The sequence below is a fragment of the Crocuta crocuta genome, unplaced genomic scaffold, assembly GCF_008692635.1.
Source record: "Crocuta crocuta isolate KB4526 unplaced genomic scaffold, BGI_CrCroc_1.0 scaffold143, whole genome shotgun sequence".
NCBI lineage: Eukaryota > Metazoa > Chordata > Mammalia > Carnivora > Hyaenidae > Crocuta > Crocuta crocuta.
In genome coordinates, this window is record NW_027529175.1 from 2,340,441 (window position 1) to 2,357,802 (window position 17,362).

Sequence of the window (17,362 nt, forward strand, 5' to 3'; positions counted from 1 at the left end):
CCATCAGTCCTCAGTTTGTTCTCAGTATTCAAGAGTCTTTCATGGTTTGCCTCTCTCCCTCTCCCCCACTATTTCCCCCCTTCTTCTCCCCCATGGTCCTCCATTAAGTTCCTCCTAATCCTCCTATACGTGCAATCATATGGTATTTTGGACAAATAAAAGCTTTCTCTAGTTACTTCCTTTATCAGAAAAGTATATTTGAGACCATGGTATATTATTCCCCTGCATTCAAGAATACTTTTTCTAGGGGCATCTGAGCAGCCTTGTCGGTTAAGTGTCCAGCTTCATCTCAGGTCATGATCTCCTGGCTTGTGGGTTCAAGCCCCATGTTGGGCTCTGTGCTGACAGCTCAGAACCTGGAGCCTGCTTCAGATTCTGTGCCTCCCCCTCTCTCTGCTCCTACCCCACTCTCGAATGCTCTCTCTCAGAACTAAATAATTTAAAAAATGTTTTTGAAAAGGAATACTTTTTCTAAATGTTGGGGGAAATCTTCTTAGTGGTTAATCAGAATTTGTGTTTAACTCTCATATGACTAGGAACCATTCTGTTTTTTTTTTAGTTGGGGTTTTTGTGTGTATATACATAAAAACACATATGTAAATGGTTTTCTTTTCTTTCTTTTATTCATTTTTTTAAACATTTACCAAAACAAAAACAGCATTTCATAACCATGGAAAAACTCATGTTTCTGGGATGCCGTCATTTTCAGTGAAAAAAATAAATCACTTAAATTGAAATTTTTCCTGCGGAGCCTGGGTGGCTCAGTTGGTTGGACATTAGACTTCGGCTCAGGTCATGGTCTCATGGTTTATGAGTTTGAGCCCCACAGCGGGCTCTGTGCTGACAGCTCAGAGCCTGGAGCCTGCTTCAGATTCTGTGTCTCCCTCTCTCTGCTCCTCCCCCGCTCACGCTCTGTTTCTCTCTCTCAAAAATAAATAAATATATATTTTTTTAAAGTTGAAAAATTTCCTGAAACCTTAACCTTTCAAATTTTATAATTAATTGGACCATTTAAATTTAATGTAAACAATTTAAATTGGACAATTTAAAGGCAGCCATATCTGGGGTGCCTGGCTGGCTCAGTAGAAGATCGCATGACTCGATTTAGGGTTGTGAGTTTGAGCCCCACATGGGATATAGAGATTACTTAAATAAATAAGGCAAAATAAAAAAGCAGCCATATCTATAGTTATATAAATGCAAGTTTATTTGCAAAGTAAAGGAAGGAAAGGAGAGGAAAACTTTATCACTACTGATAACCTCCCCACCCAAAGAGAAAACTAGACAAGTCCTGGTGTGTTTTAATTAGGTAAGCAAAACTTGGTTAAATGGACATTTAAACGCTCCTTCTAGGGGCACATGGGTGGTTCAGTTGGTTAAGTGTCCGACTTCAGCTCAGGTCATGATCTTGTGGTTTGTGGGTTTGAGCCTTGTGTCGGGTTCTGTGCTGACAGTGTGGAACCTGGAGCCTGCTTCAGATTCTGTCTCCCTCTCTCTGTGGTCCTCCCCCACTCGTACTCTGTCTACAGTCTGTCTCTCTCTCTCAAAAAAACATTTTAAAAAATTAAAAAAAAAAGCCTCCTTCTAGTGAGCCATTACTTCTCAAGAAGTTGAAATCCTGTGCTGTATTGACAAAAAGGTCATGATTTATGGTATGTCTAAGACTTTGTTCATAGAAACCTGATCATAATCAGATGGTTAGAGATTTGGCAATTTAGGACCTGCTGAAATACATGGGTGAACAGACTTCTGTGATCTAAATCCTTGCCCTGCATGTTTTGTCTCTCCCCTAACTCATTCCTTACATGTGGGCTCAATCTTCTCAGTATTTGGGTCACTGGATCAGCAGAAGCCAGGAAAAGCAATAACTTGGTAGTAATCAGAATGTTATTCAATTGTATATTGTTTAGTTTATTGTAAATACTGGTCAGTATTTACAATGTTGGTCAAAACAGTGGTCAATAAATAGTTTTATATTCCTTTAAAGAAAAAACTAGAGGGGGTCCTGGGTGGCTCACTCAATTAACTATCCAACTCACGATCTCAGCTCAGATCTTGATCCCTGGGTTGTGAGTTCAAGCCCTGCACTGAGCCAGCCTTGAAAAAATAAAAAATAAAAAACTAGAGTAATCAAGACTGTGTTTCTAACATAAGGATAGGTATTTAATCAGTGAAATAGAATTGACAGTCTAAAAATAAACCCATGTACTTTGGATAAGGATGCCAAGACAACTCAAAGGGAGAAAGAACAATCTTTTTAACAAATACTGCTAGGACAGCTGAGTGTCCACATGCAAAAGAATGAAGTTGGACCCTTATCTCGTAGTATACACAAACATTAATTCAAAACAGATCAAAGTCCTAAATGGAACAGCCCACACTATAAACTATACAACTTTTAGAATAACATTAAGGGCTGAATTTTGCTATATGTGCAATGGGAAGAGAGGTTTTTGAGGGTTAACAAATGATTCAACACACATGCCCTCTGCCCCCTCTGTGCCAGGTCCTCTGACAGGTGCACAGATTAATCTGTATCAGTCTGTTTCATCAAGCAGCTCAAGTTTAGTGTGGGAGGTAGACGCATATGCTGATAATTACAACACACCGTGGTATCCTTCTAGAGCTGGGTTTCTCAGCCACGGTACTATTAACACTTTGCATATTACAATTCTTTTCTGTGGGAGGTTGTCCTGTACATTGTAGGTTATTTAGGGGCATCCTTGCTCTCTCCCACTAGATGCCAGTAGCACTCCCTAATTCAAGAAAATAAAAAATGTCCTTAGACATTTCCAAAAATGTCCTTGAAAACAAAATCACTCTCAGTTGAGAACCACTGTTATAAGGGAAGCACTGTGGGCTTTCTTCTCACAGAGGGCCCTGGGATGAGCCAGTGAAGATGTATGTGCCCAAGTACCGAGAGGCCAGGTACATTTTCCCCAGTGATGTCTTGGCTGTGTTTGTTGGGCTGTATTGGGTCCTCTGCAAGATTTACTTAGCCCCTATCTTTCATTCTTTCTTTGTCTCCAGGCTGTGGTCAGTGCCATCAGAAAATTTTTAGAAGGCATCCCGGATCTGCAGCTGGTTTACATCCACCATCCCCTCCTGCTCAGGTTCTTCCTGTTGTATCCAGAGCTGATGAGTAGGTTTGGGCACCGTGTCCTGGAGCTTTGGTTCTCCTGGGAAGAGAGCAGCTACGAGGAGCTGGATGATGTCTCCTCTGCCGGGCAGTCCCCACTTCCTGCCTGCTTAGCAGCCCTGTTCTACATGCTCAGAAGCAGCCCCAGCATCCTGCTCATCTTGCTAGTACGTGACCACTTGCTCATTTCTGCATTCAGAGACGGTGGGCCCTTTCTCTCTGGGAGTTGGTTTACTGAGGTCAGGAGGCAGCCACATGCTTCCGCCTGTCTCTGGACTTATTGGTGTTTCCATTGGACTGGGAGGTTCTTTTGACTGGCAGGTGCCTGATTTCTATAAATCCATACCCTTTTCTAAGTGTGATGGAGGTTTGCTCATTGAGAAACATGTCCCTCTTTACTCTTCAGGGGACAGAGCTATGAAATGCTGACCTCAGTTACCATTCCCTCTCACTTCTCTGTCTTCTCTCAAGCAGATTGTGCTAACAGGGGTTTAATGTCAAAGGACACCCTTGGGGCATGTAAATGGAAATGCTTGATTATAGAGGGACAGGCCTCTTTTCGCCATAACTCACAAGATGATGTTACATGTGCAACACACTCCCTCAGGCAAACCTGGAATTGTGAGAAACTCTAGTGCTTTGTCATGAATTAAGGCATCCCTATAATTCCTATCAGGTATACCAGATAAGACAGCTGTCTGTTGTCTGCAGTTTCTAATACACTAGCTTTAGCTCCATCTTTTCTTCTTTTGCTCAAGAAAGCACATTGGAAAATAAATTCATGGGAGTGACATTATTATAGAGGTAACTGCTGTAATTTATTTAAAAAAAAATTTTTTTTAATGTTTTATTTATTTCTAGGGGAGAGAGAGAGACAGCGTGAGCAGGGGAGGGTCAGAGAGAGAGGGAGTCACAGACTCCGAAACAGGCTCCAGGCTCTGAGTTGGCAGTCAGCACAGAGCCCGACGTGGGGCTTGAACCCACGAACCGTGAGACCATGACCCAAGCGAAAGTCGAACGCTCAACCGACTAAGCCACCCAGGCGCCCCTGTAATTTATTTTTTATTTAAAAAAGAAACTCATTTGCTCCCCTTGATACTTTGTGTTTAGTGAGTGATTACCAGTGGCAGGTCCCAAACTGACTGCAGCATGGCAGTACAGGAGACACTTGGTGTAAAACCACTGCCTTCAATGCCTGCTCACCTACTTGCCTTTCCCTAGTCCAGGAAGAGTGACACAGTCCATTAGGGAAGACTGGGGATTCCTTTGATGTTCTTAATCATCAACAAACAACATTTATCGGAGTGTTTTTTATCGGACTGACTTTATTGGGGTGACTTTGGTGGAAATAACACCTTCATGTTGTATACCTCACTTAGGTACGTACATCCGTCCATATTCACACATGCATGCACACACTCCCCTCTCAGACTTACACCTTCACCTTCCATCCCTGAGATCTGTCACCTTGTGAGGTCACATGTGTTGGCTTGATAGGGGCCGCATTCACGCTTTGGCTGAAATTCTTCCTTGGATGAAGAAGAAAGGAGAAAGAATGGGTTAAAAATAAAGCATCAGTTCATAGGGGAGGAAAGCAAGAGGGGTGCCAGGGAAAGTAGCAATGGACAGAGCTAAGACACTGGGTTTTCTTTGAGAGATGAAGCATTCACAGTCAATTTCTCACATAGACAAGGTGTTTATAAATATTTGCTGACCCACTGAATTAGGGGTCTGGACAGATCTAAGTCTGTCTGTCTATCTCTCTCAAAAAAGCAACTCTTCTGAGAAAGATATTTATGGGATCTTTTTTCTTTCTTTTTAAAAAGTGGGGGAAAAAGGTTTAGAGAGATTTGCCATAGTTCACAAGAGTTGAGATTGAAACCCGGATTTTCACTCCCTGTCTAATGTTCTTCGCAGTAAACTGAGCTAACTCTCAGAACAAGAGAGAGAACAACCTTGATCCAGTGTTCCATCTAAAGGGAGAGCTATTTATTGAAGCAGTTGGGGATACAGGGAAGAGCCAGACCTAGTGCCCGCTGCACAGGCCAGGGAGAGAATCAGACACAACAGATCACTAATACCTGTCCTAACACTATGGCAGTAAAGGTCAGGCAGGGTGCTTGAATTGCAGGGAGGGCAGAAAGGTGTCATAATGTTGATCTTCAAAGGATTTGACAAGTGAGTGCTGGGGGAGGATCCTGCCAGCCCAGCCCTAGAGCACTGATATGCTTACTGTAATTCAGGGCCGGCGAGTGATCTGGTATGGTTTTGGAGAACGGAGGGTGTGTCACAGGAGTTGAGGCTGGAGAAGGATAAGAAGGAACAGATTTTTAGAGGCCTTGAGTTTAGTTGTTCACTTTTTCTTTTATCATACATTTATTTGGCTTATTATGAAGAAGTGGGGATACAAAGAGAATTCAGATATGGTTGGTCCTTGCCCTTGAGGAAATCACAGATGCTTGTTTCAATCTGTCACCTTATAGGAACGTCCAAAGCATCACTGGAAGGAGAGAATCACAGAATGGTGAGGCTAGAAAAAATCCCAGATCATGGCACTGGGCTGTGGGAGTGGTAGGAAAGTCTAAGCCCCTCTACACTTACTCCTCGTTGCTCTCACTGGTCTCTGCTCCTAGCCCTTTCCATGTTCATGTTTTTCCCTTCATGGCCAAACTCCTAAAAGTAGTTTTCTGCTTGCAAAATTGTCACTCTCACTTATTCCTCCATCTACTGACTTCTGCCCCCATCGCTACTTGAAACCACCCTTACCAGGATCAACAACAGTATTGTTGTGGCTAGTTACAGTGGGCCTTTTGGTTCTCCTCTCACACGACCTGTTATTATTTGATGATTGTCCACTTCCTTTTTATTGACACACTCTTGGTTTGGCAACACCAGCTGTCTTCATTTTTCTCCTACCTCTTTTGGTGCTTCTCCCAGTCTCTTTCGTAGCTGTCTCTCTGGCGAGTGCTTAAAAACTGATGTTCCTCAAAGCTTTGTCCTAGGCTTCTTTTTTACTCAGTGTCGTCTCCCTGGGCTGTGTCAGTAATTCTCATGGCTTTGGTTGCCTCCTACTATATGCTGATGACTCAAATCTCTGCCTCCATCTGTGACCTCTCTCCTAAGCTCTAGACCCATAAAATTAAGCATCTATTTGGCATTCTGTCTAAAATAGAGCTCATTATCTTCCTCCCTCAAGTTTTCTTTCCCAGTGTGAGTCCTTCTAGGGTGGAGACCCTCCCCAGTTGAATATTATCCTAGGCCGCTAGCTTCAAGAAACATAAGTACTTGAAGGAAGCAAGCTGAAAAGAAAATGAATCTCAAGAGACCAAATCCTTAGAGAGACCCTGTCTCAGGCGAGCTGCAGCAGGTGCCCCACCCTTTGTTATTGTGCCCAGTTCTTGCCCTTGAATGTGAACCACCTCACCACTCCTCCTTCTTGGGCAGAGAGGAGCCTTGCACTTCGACAGGCCTCGAGCTCAACAGGAAGGATCTATCTTTAGGGCTGGATGATACATAGAGACACAGGAAGATGAAGGCTTTTCTGAGCTTCAGTTTCCTCATATGTGAAATGGAGATAACATGGGGGGTTCCTGGGGGGCTCAGTTGGTTCAGCATCCGGCTTGGTTTCGGCTCAGGGGATGATCCCACAGCTCATGAGTTTGAGCCCCGCATTGGGTTCTGTGCTGACAGCATGGACCCTGCTTGGGATTTCTCTCCCTCTCTCTCTGCCCCTCCCTGTCTTGCTCTCTCTCTCTTTCAAAAAATAAATACATAAACATAATTTAAAAAATTTTGAAAATGGAGATAACATGTGGATAAATAGAAATAGTATGCGGAAAGAATATTTTAAGGACATTCTTGCTATCCTGTACACAGTAGGCTATCCTTCATTGATCATTGACTTATTCTGAATTAGAGAGAGAATGTTAATCTCAGAGCAGCTTATTGAATTGCTCAAGGTTGTATAATTAATAAGGGTCATGACTGTGTAGCCTAAAGCTAATGAGTTTTTACCAAATTGGATTCTAGAAACATCAGTGGTGAAAAAGAATAGCAAGGAATAACTTTGCTGTCTGTTTATATATATAATTCTTACCATTTCTTCCCAGCTTCTAGCCACAGGAGGGAAAAAGAGTCTAAAAATACGTTGTTGGTACCAATTTCTGTTTTTGATATGGGTAATTAGCAGCTGAAAACAAAGCTGTTAATTGCCACTCTTATCAATGGGTGGTCTTTCACGTAGGTTGTTTAAATGTGGAAACAGTGATATCACAGAAGCTCTCTTTGTTCCCTCCTTGGCCACATCATCCTGGTTGATCCAGCTCCAGAGAAATCTGGATATCTCTAGGAGGAGAGACTGCAGCACCTTCCCACCCAGAGCCTTCCCACTGACCCCCACAGTGGGGAGCACCCCTTCGCCTGGCATTCTCCATGGCCACTGGAGGCCGAGTACCCCTCTTCCTTTTGGATTTTAACATTTTAGCTCAGGGTTCTGAGGGACCAGCTCTCTACTTAGGCAGTCACGTGCTGGGGGAGGAGCAGGATCAGGATCAGGATCAGGATCAGGTTGGGCCTTGGGCCCTGTGACCCTGGGCAAATCGCACCCACTCTGGGCTTCAGCCTCATGCCCGGTAAAGTAAAAGGGTTGATGTAACTGAACTGAGATTCTCTCTTGCCCTCCTTTGCTGTGATCTTCTCCTGAGTCCCTGCAAGGTGACAAAGATGAAGCCAACCTCATCCCTGTTCTTCATTAACTCAAGAGTGCAGTAGACTTTAGAGAGCCACTTTTGTCTTGACAGCTAAACTACATAATCTGCCTCTTATCTCATTTGAAAAATTAGGGTGACACCTACCTGGAAGAGTTACTGTGAAGATACAGATAATATATAAATAAACATACAGCTACAGTTTTAACCCATCATAGTGCCTGCCATTATCAATCCCTAACTGAGCAATTGTTGATTTATAGTTGTTTCTCAGGCAGCTGTGCAAGTGTGTGAAGAGATAAGCCCAGACGCCCGTGTGCCACCCAGTGATCAGCACATCTGGAGTTGTCTGGCGGGGCGCCCCCAGCCATGTCTCCGTGTGTGTCAGCTGTCCTCCGGAGCAAGGGAGTCTGTGTGTGACCTTGGATTCATAGCGCCCAGCGTGTTAGCCTGTCCAAAGGAATTGGCTCGTTTGAGCTGGTAGCTGCCAGGAGCTATCAGTAGGATAGTCTCTGGTGTGGCCTCTGACTGACTTTGCCTTTAACATATACTCATTAAAATAACTCTGAAAGCAAATAAAAAGCAACGTCCTCTCCCACCTTCTGAACCCAAGGCCTTTACAGCTTGCGGCAGAAATAGCCAGATGCCATGGCAGAGAAAGGGCCTGACCTGGTCCTCGCTTCCCTTCCTGTGCCCCAAATCTGTCCCAACCCATCCTTTCCCTGTCCTGTGACATCTCCATCCCCCTCTCTCTTCCTCCCTTAAGGGAGGAAATTCAGGTCCCCGGTCCTGAAGTAACCTCTTCTTGACCCTAAAACTTAACGTGTGTCAGAGAGAGGCATCCTGAAAAGTAGAGCTTTGGGCGTGGAGGCAGGAGATTCACATCTTAGCTATGCCACTTAGTGGCTCATGTGGCCTTTGGCACATCCAGTAATCTCTCCAAGTCTCTGTTTCTTCCTATTTAGGATGAACCTGTTCAGCAGATTGGTACATAATAGGTGCCAAGTAAGTAAATACTTCACCAGGTTTTGTGACACCTTGATCCTGGGTCCCTCCCCAGCCCCTCTCTTTTCAACTGCCTGCCTGTCCCCAGCTGTGACATCCTCTGAGCTCTGGATTCCCTCTCTCCTGCTCAGGATCTCATCTATTCCAGCCCAGTGGACACAGCCCGCAAGGCACTGATTGTCCTAAGAAGCTTTTTGAGGAGGAATGAGGATGTCCAAGTGGGTGGTCTCATCCGAGGCCACTTCCTGCTCATCCTACAGCATCTGCTGGTGGAACACGGGGCCCCTCCCTCAGGAGGTCAGTCTGCAGCTGTGGGGGGCATGCTTTCACCTGAAGCTCAGTTAGAAGTGGGCATCTCTGCCCTGATGAGGGCTGCTCCAGGAGACAGAATCAGAGTTTTCGCTGTAAAAGAAAAGTCAGACCAGTGTGGAATCAAGCTAAACTTTATCTCCTTCCTCTCATTGGAGAGTGAGAGCTCAACATATTTGATGTGTGTGTGTGTGTGTGTGTGTGTGTGTGTGTGGTGTGAGAGGGTTTATGTTTAATGTCCTATGTGTTTAGCATAGGTGGGTGTATATGATGTATGCATTCATGTCCTCACCCTGTGCGTCTGTCATGTGCTCAGAGCTTTTTTTCAAAAGAACGGCAGTCTCCAGTTGGGAAGAAGAAAGTGGGAAATATGGGGGGCGGGGGTGAGCAGGGAGACAGCAGGAGCCGGCAGGGGCTGGGAAGGGGGTGGATCTGAAATGTGATAGAAGCGGCCAGTGCGATCTGGAAGGATAGTTTCCGAAACTGGAATAGGACTCCCTGGAGTCAAGAAAGTTTGATGTTTGGTTCGCTATTAAGACACTGAAAAGGTTGAGATTAGTTTGTCTTTCCTATTTTTAAGAAGTTGAATTTTTAAATAAAATTTCTAAGCAATTAAGAGGAAGTGGGAGGAGAGCTATGGTTCACTAGATCCAGTACTGACCGAGGATGGAAGTTTGGAGGTAGATTTAAGGGAGGGTGGAGGAATTGAGTTCTTCCTCTTCAGGGAAGGATAAACCACATCCAACTGATAATAATGCTTTAAGAGCCATGAGATTTCATGGAAACGTAGTTGAAAAAATGTGGGCATTGAACTCAGATTTGGGTTCAAATCCTGACCCTGCCACTAATTGGCTGTGGGAGCTTGGAGAAGTCACTCAGCCTCTCTGGGCCTGTTTCGTAACTGCAAAATAGAAATAATAGTCACAAAGGGGGACTAAGTGAAATATTGAATTTCTGGTACCCAACCCAGAATTGGCACTCCGTTTGTCAGTTGCCCCTGTGCCCAAGGAAGAAGGTAGGAAGTAGTGGTGAATCCCGACAAACATTTATGCTATGGTAAGGTATCTGTCTGACCTTGGGGTGATCTGAGTATCCTGACCAGCCCTCCTCCTTCTTCCTCACAGCCTCAGGGAACCTGCCATTGCTACTGAGCCTCCTTTCTTTAGTGCAGCTGAAGAACAAGTCAGAGCAAGAACTGGACAGCATGGCCATGAAGCTCCTTCACCAAGGTGCCTGAGAGCCCAGGGCTGGGCATCCTCCTTCATTCCATCTTTCATCTCTTTGGGAGAAGTTAGGGGGTCACTCTGTTCCTGTGGGTTTCCTGCTAGGGGATCTTTTAGATCTTTCTCTAGTTGTGCTCTGGGAGGGTTTGGGAAATGAAACAAAAAAAAACCTCAGAACACTGTGTGACAGGCGCAGCCCTGGAGTTGGGAATACCTGGGTTTGTTCTCATTAGCTGTGCAACCTTGGGCAGTCATCTAGCGGTAGGTTCCTTCCAGGTAAAACAGTAGTACCTAGCTAGTGTAGGGCTGAGATAAGGGATTGCTAGATGTAGGATGCCACGCAGTACTTGGCACACAGTAGGCCTCCAGTGGAGACTCTCTGTGGAGATTCACTTTTCCCAGCACAAGTTCAGTTCTCCACCCTACCTCACAACCAACTCTGGATCTGATGATTCAGTTCACAGTCCTCTAGGCCTCTTCTAGCCATACCCAAACCCCGCTAGGACCTTTCACTGCTCATTAATGCGGTTGCCACGTCATAGGCACCGTCCTTAGGAAGGTTTCTTGAGGAAAGATTGAAATTACCAGGAAAAAAATGGCATCTCTTCAGTACATGGACTGTCAGGCGCTCTGGCCACAGGGGTGGAGGGGGATGGGGGAGGGATTGGTTCCCTGCCTGGATCCCAGGCCTCACAAGAAGATTGGTGTCAGACTTAAAAAGGGCCTCCAGGCCTGGCCTGATGCTGGTGGTCCCAGCCCATCTGTCAGGAGGGAAGACTGCATATGGCAAAATCAAACCAGCTGTCAGAAGGGCCTCTGGAGGGTGAATAATGACCTGAAACATACATGTGAAATGTAATATACATTTATATATAATCCTTGAGTATTTTTATTTGAGAGCATGGCAGGTAGAGGACAGAGATGAGGAAGGGGACTGCTTGTCTGATTGACCACAAGCCAATTAGAAGTCTGTGTGGCTGTGTGAGGTGGCTGCCAAAACAGTGAATGGAGACCTAGGTAGGTTTCATATTGAGACGATGGGGGCAGAGGAGCAAAGAGTGGTGAATCCTAGGAGGAAAGGGATAATATTCTATAGCTGTCTACTCTACAGTGTAGTAACTATTCTGATGAGGGCTGGGGGATCATGAAGAGGCCTCTCATCTTGGTTTGAGAAGTTACAGAGGGCTTCATGGAGGAGGTGAACTTTGAGCTGACTCTTGATTGCTGAGCAGGTGTTAAGGAGTTAGCCGGATGAGGGTGATGTGAGTGAGAGAGAGAATATGGCAAGTGCAAGGGAGTTGCACGATGACGGTGATGGAGTCCTCTGAGAAGGCAGTAAATGCCCCATTGCTGGAAGATTTCAGAGGCTGTGTCTTCTGCTGGGGGTGGCAAGTTGGCCTAGATGACCTCTGCAGACCCTCATCCTGGAGTCTTTACTGGCACGAATGCTGTAATAGGACACCTTTTGATCACCTAAACTTGTGCAGTCTGTTCTAATGTACAGCTGTGGGCTGCTTGCCTGAATGTTTTTCAGATGGAAGAGTGTGAACATGCCTTCAGGTTTGTTACTGCATTTCTCTTCATTGGCTGTAGTACCAGGGACACTTAGTTTGTGCTTGGTTCCTAAGATTGACAGACTGATATCTGAAATTAGCCAGTTGAGGCCACTCTCTGTGAGAATTGTGAGTGCTGATGCACGTGAAAGCGCTGGAGGGCTAGGTGACAGGGCTCCTGCGGACTCTTGCAGTGAGCAAGCTGTGTGGGAAGTGCAGCCCTGCTGACGCGGATGTCCTGCAGCCCTCCTTCAACTTCCTGTACTGGAGCCTTCATCAGACCACACCCAGCAGCCAGAAAAGAGGTAATGCCAGGCTGAGATAATGAAGAGGAAGGATGCTGGGCAGTGTCTGTGGCCATTGCTCCCCTTTGTTTTTTCCTGTTATCAAATATATGAGGGGAGATGTGTCTGGGCTAGATGGCCATAAGGTCCTTTCTGGTTCTGATAACTTGTGGTTCTGGAATGAAGTTGGAACCCTTGGAACCCCAAGCTGAGCCTTTTGTTCACTCACCGTGTGTGCATGAGGCCCCCATCAGGTGCTAACCATGATGCTGGCATGGAGCAGGGGCTCCTGTGTAACTCACGTGGTGCTTGCCGTGCCTAACTGTCTATAGCTGCCGCAGTGCTCCTTAGCAACACGGCCCTGATAGAACTTCTGGAGAAGACTCTGGCTCTCACCTGGACGGAGGTGGACTCACCCAGGACCGCACTCCTTTGCTCCGCCTGGCTGCTCACTGCCTCCTTCTCTGCTCAGCAGCACGATGGCAGTCTACAGGTTAGTCTCTAACCCCTGTGGCTCTGAGGCATGGAGTGGCACACCAAGGAGTGACAGAGTTCCTGAGTTCTGGTCTCAGCTCTGTGGCTTACTAGTCGAGTGACCTTGCTAAGGGATTTAACTGAGTAAACTTGGTAAGGTATTTAAATCTCTGAGCTTCAGTTTCCTTGCCTGCAAAATGGGGGAAAAAACATCCAAGGTTGTCAGGTTGGTTTACATTAATTTATCACACATGGATCACCTGCCTGCCAGGCTGTGTTCTAGGCACAGTGGAATAAGACATTAATACAGCATATACCCCACACTTGGGAAACTTACAGTCTTTAAGCAAAGCCTTGAAGGGGAAGTACAATTGTACCAGGAAAAGATAGCAGGGAAAGGCATTCTAGGTGAAGAGAACAATATGAGCAAAGATGGGAAGCCTCACAAATTTCGGACATAGTGTACATGTTTGGAGAGTGATGAGTGACTATGATTAGAATGTAGGGAGTGACTGTCAGATCGGACAGGAAGGCAGAAGCCAGACTGTGACCTTGGTAAGCTGTGAAATGCCAAACACGCATAAGCTGTTGTAATTTTTCGAGAAAGTAATGTAGGGAACAGGGGAGTAATGGACATACCCACAGAACACCTCCCTTCCTCTCATTCCCTCCCTGTCCCCCTATATAGGGCCTTGTCATCATAGCGCCCTGCATGAGCTCCTCTGAGGGCTGCTTCACGTCCTGGGGTCTCCTCCCTAAGCCCTGCTGCTCCTTGTGGTTAGAAACCATCTTCTAGCCTTTGACATGTCTTCTCACTGTGCCCAGCCCTGTGCAAGTCTCATGTCAGGCACACACTCATTTGTGAAGTCATTTTTATTTAAAAAATTTTTTAAATGTTTATTTATATATTGAGAGAGAGAGAGAGAGAGAAAGCAAGCAAACAGGGGAGGGACAGAAAGGAGGGAGACAGAATCCCAAGCAGGCACTGCACTGTCAGTGTGGAGCCCCATCCAGAGCTTGAACTCATGAGCCGTGAGATCATGATCTGGGCCAAAATCAAGAATTGTACGCTTAACTGACTGAGCCACCCAGGAGCTCCCGAAGTCATTTTTAAAGTTTGGCCTTCAAGGTGGCAGCAGGCTGTGGCAGATCTGTTCTGTAATAGGGCTTCTGGTTGTTGCCTATGGCGTTGATTTAGGACAGGAACCCAATCTACTTTTCTTTATGAGGCCCTTGGACCCACCTTCACCTCTGCAGTCACTTCCCTGGGTGGCAGCCTACATCGTGTGGCCAACTTTGCCTTGGTTCTCAGCTCGTGCCCAGCCAATTACCTACTAACCACCTCCTCTCTAAATCCTCCCCGCTGCCTTAGCTCAGTCCTGATGGTTCACCCTCACTACTAATTGTGGCCTCTTCAGTCTCCTGGCCCCTGGCTGGCCCCCCCTCCATGCTTCTGTCCCTGCAGCCAGTCTGTCTGGCTTCCACAGCCCATACTCCTCCAGCAGCTTTTCTGTTCTCCACACGGCCTCCGAGACCTGGCACACCTGGCCCCTCTGCAGCCTTACTTTCTGCCATTCCACCCTCCTTCTCTGTCCTTTGACCAGCTGTTGGCTCTTCTCCAGATCAGCTCTGCTTTTTCACATCCCCATACCGTTGAAGGTTTGTTTCTGATTGATTGATTGATTGTTAATAGCCTTTATTTCTAAGACAGTTTTATGTGTTATGAAAAATGGATATCACAGAGAGTTCCCAAATAACTCCCACGCAGTTTCCTCATTAACATTGCACATTGGTATGTTATCTCAGTACCTTTGTACAAGTTAGTTCTCCTGCCTAGAACCTGCTGATCCCCCAGCCAACAAGCATTTTTGAGGAACTGCCTTGTGTCAGACTGTGATAGATCCAAGTGGAGGAGACATAATCTCTGCCTTGAAGCAACATGTGTTCTGGGTGAGGAGAGCAGAGCCAGACTCAGCTTTGAACCTGCCGTTCCAGCTAGCCCATCAGTTTGAATATTGCTTGGACTTTAAAGAGCACCTTCACCAATGCTGACCCTCAGCTATCCTTCAGAATAGTTCTGGAGGGTATGAAAGCAAGTGGCATTGTTCCCATTTCATACATGAAGAAAGTGAGGCAGGCTGGGAGAGGTGCAGTGACTTCCCTTTGGCCACGTGGCTAGCTAGTAGCAGAGCCAGGATTTTGATTCTGGGCCGTCTGACTCTAGAGCTAAGTTAGTTGGATAGTAGGCTGAGATGGAAACTGAATCACAGATGAGGCCAAGGAGGCTCCCTGGTGGAGGAGTTTCTTGACGATGGAGAAGATATGGGGGAAGAAGGGTTTTCGGTGTACAGGCTTAATTCACCTCCTCACATATCTGAGTCCAGAACTGGTGGGCTCACAAGACTGTGTGGCCTCCTTTGTCCCTCTTGATGGAGCAGGTGTGTGTGGGTGCATAGAAGAGAGATTGGGACTCTGGAGCTTTGTTTTCTCCTCAAGCTGCCAGAATGTGGGAGTCACCCCTTTACCTCCTGCCCTACCAGGTTCACCAGACACTGTCTGTGGAACTGGACCAAGTATTGAAGGTCCTCAGCTTTCCAAAGAAAAAGGCTGCACTGCTCTCAGGTATGGCCCCAGGGGCCTCAAGTAGGAGAAGACGAGCTTTTCCCTTAGACTGGGAGATGGGACCATCCCTCCCAGACTAGCCGATGGTCACCCCATTATTAGCTCCACTGTCTCCCCACTGTGACAGAGCTGGGTGGATGGTGGCGAAGGAGGTGGGAACTGACTCAGGGGTTTCTTGCTTTCAGCTGCCATCTTACGCTTCTTGCGGACAGCCCTGCAGCAGAGCTTCTCCTCTGCCCTCGTGGCCTTTGTGCCTTCAGGGGCCCAGCCACCCCCGACCCCTGAGGACACTGTCCTCGCTCCGCTGAGAACATCACAAGTGTTGTCCCTGGTCATCGGACTGCAGAACCTCTTGGTGCAGGTAAGGCCTTTGCCAAGCGGGACCTGGCAGCAGAGTCTGCTTCTCCCAGAACAACAGTAGGAAGGGGTGGCTGCCTGTCAAGGACCTGGTATTTCTGCCAGGATTGGAGGGTGGATTGATTGGGACTTTTAAAGTTATAGTGACAGAAATGAAACACAAAATGGCTCATAACTGGGAAGGTCAGGGCTCAGTACTAGCTTTAGGCACAATTGGATCCCAGAGGCCCAGACAGTGTCATCAGAACTCTGTCTCCATATTTTAGTTCTGCATTTCTCTCTGTCAGCTTTATTCTCATAGGATGGTAGAATGACCGACAGCAGCACCTGGCTCACATCCTTCCAGCAGCGAGAGACTTTCTCTTTCCCCGCAGTCCTCAGAACTGAGTCTCATTAGTCTGGCTTGGGTAATGTGCCAGTCACTGTGGCTGGGCCATGGGGTGCTCCGGCTGACCTGGCTTGGGTCAGTGCCCTCTCCCGGAGGCTGGGGCATGTGGTCTGTTCTCCATTACCCATGTAGACTGAACATGAAAGAGGGATGGCTCCACAAAAGAAAACTGTTTGCAGAAAAAGGAGGAGTGAATTTTGTGTAAGCCAAAACAATAGATGTGTACCCCAGAGGGTTTTGTGTTTCATAGCTCAGAGGACTTTTGGAGATCATTGTTTTCCAGACATCACACACTGTGAGGGGTGGTGGGGCATGGAGATATGTTAGGTGCCTGCCTTTGAGGAGTTAACATTTGGTGGGGAACTGCTGTATAGACAAGAAGTGACAACATAATGAGGTCAGTTTTGGGCTAAAGGGATACACTGCATTGTGGGGGTACAGGGTATAACTGATAGCCTAGTATAGAGCTGGCTGTCAGAGAAGGTTTCCTGGGGAGGGGGGTGGGGAATGCTTGAGCTGAGCTGAAAAGACCAAGTGATTTGTCCTACATCCCCAAGGGCAGGGGGTATCAGAAACAGGATTGATCTTGATGGCAGCACCATTTTGTTCTCTGGGATGGACTCATTCCCTGTTGCTGGCCTTGTGGCCTGTTTCTAGAACTTCTCATTTAGGAAGCTTATTGTGTATTCTTTCTGAAAAAAAAATTTTCTTTTTTTACTGTTTATTTATTTTTGAGAGAGAAAGACAGTGAGACGGGGAGGGCAGAAAAGAGGGGGAAACACAGACTCCAAGGCAGGCTTCAGGTTCTGAGCTGTCAGCCCAGAGCCTGATGCAGGCCTCAAACTCATGAACCACGAGATCGTGACCTGAGCCGAAGTCGGGCACTTAACCGACTGAACCACCCAGGTGCCCCTATTGTGTATTATTTTCAGATATGAGCTGGTCACTGTTGGGTTACTAAAGCCCTGGGTGTTTATGCTGTTTTTGTTAGACTTGGATTCTCTCTTCTTGCCCCTTGGAGCTTGTCCAAGAGAGATCCTCGTGGTCTGATCTGATGGCAAGTCATTCATGAGACAAGAGGAGGGAGGTTGGGTGGGGGTGGGGGGAGCCAGCAAATGATGAGGGGAGTTGCAGAGACTTCCTGGGGGTGGGATGGGGGCCTTCATTGGAGTAGACACTACTTGATGTCCAGATAATGACTGCACATACATGATATGGCTGTTGATTGGAGGAAATTATGTTCAAGGACTGATCCCCAAGGAGCCTGTGCACAATATGGGGAAAGTTGAGAAATGTCAGGAA

The 17,362-nt window shown here is 46.5% G+C and overlaps 1 protein-coding gene across 1 annotated transcript in view; it reads left to right on the forward strand.

Moving 5' to 3' along the window:
* MEI1 (meiotic double-stranded break formation protein 1) overlaps nucleotides 1–17,362 on the forward strand; it is a 73,193-nt gene that overhangs the window by 44,356 nt on the left and 11,475 nt on the right. The window contains exons 19-25 of the mRNA XM_077757886.1: nucleotides 3,031–3,306; nucleotides 8,982–9,147; nucleotides 10,284–10,388; nucleotides 12,130–12,240; nucleotides 12,552–12,712; nucleotides 15,234–15,315; nucleotides 15,501–15,676. Of these exons, the coding sequence (XP_077614012.1) occupies nucleotides 3,031–3,306; nucleotides 8,982–9,147; nucleotides 10,284–10,388; nucleotides 12,130–12,240; nucleotides 12,552–12,712; nucleotides 15,234–15,315; nucleotides 15,501–15,676 (1,077 nt within the window). The remainder of the gene's footprint in view (nucleotides 1–3,030; nucleotides 3,307–8,981; nucleotides 9,148–10,283; nucleotides 10,389–12,129; nucleotides 12,241–12,551; nucleotides 12,713–15,233; nucleotides 15,316–15,500; nucleotides 15,677–17,362) is intronic.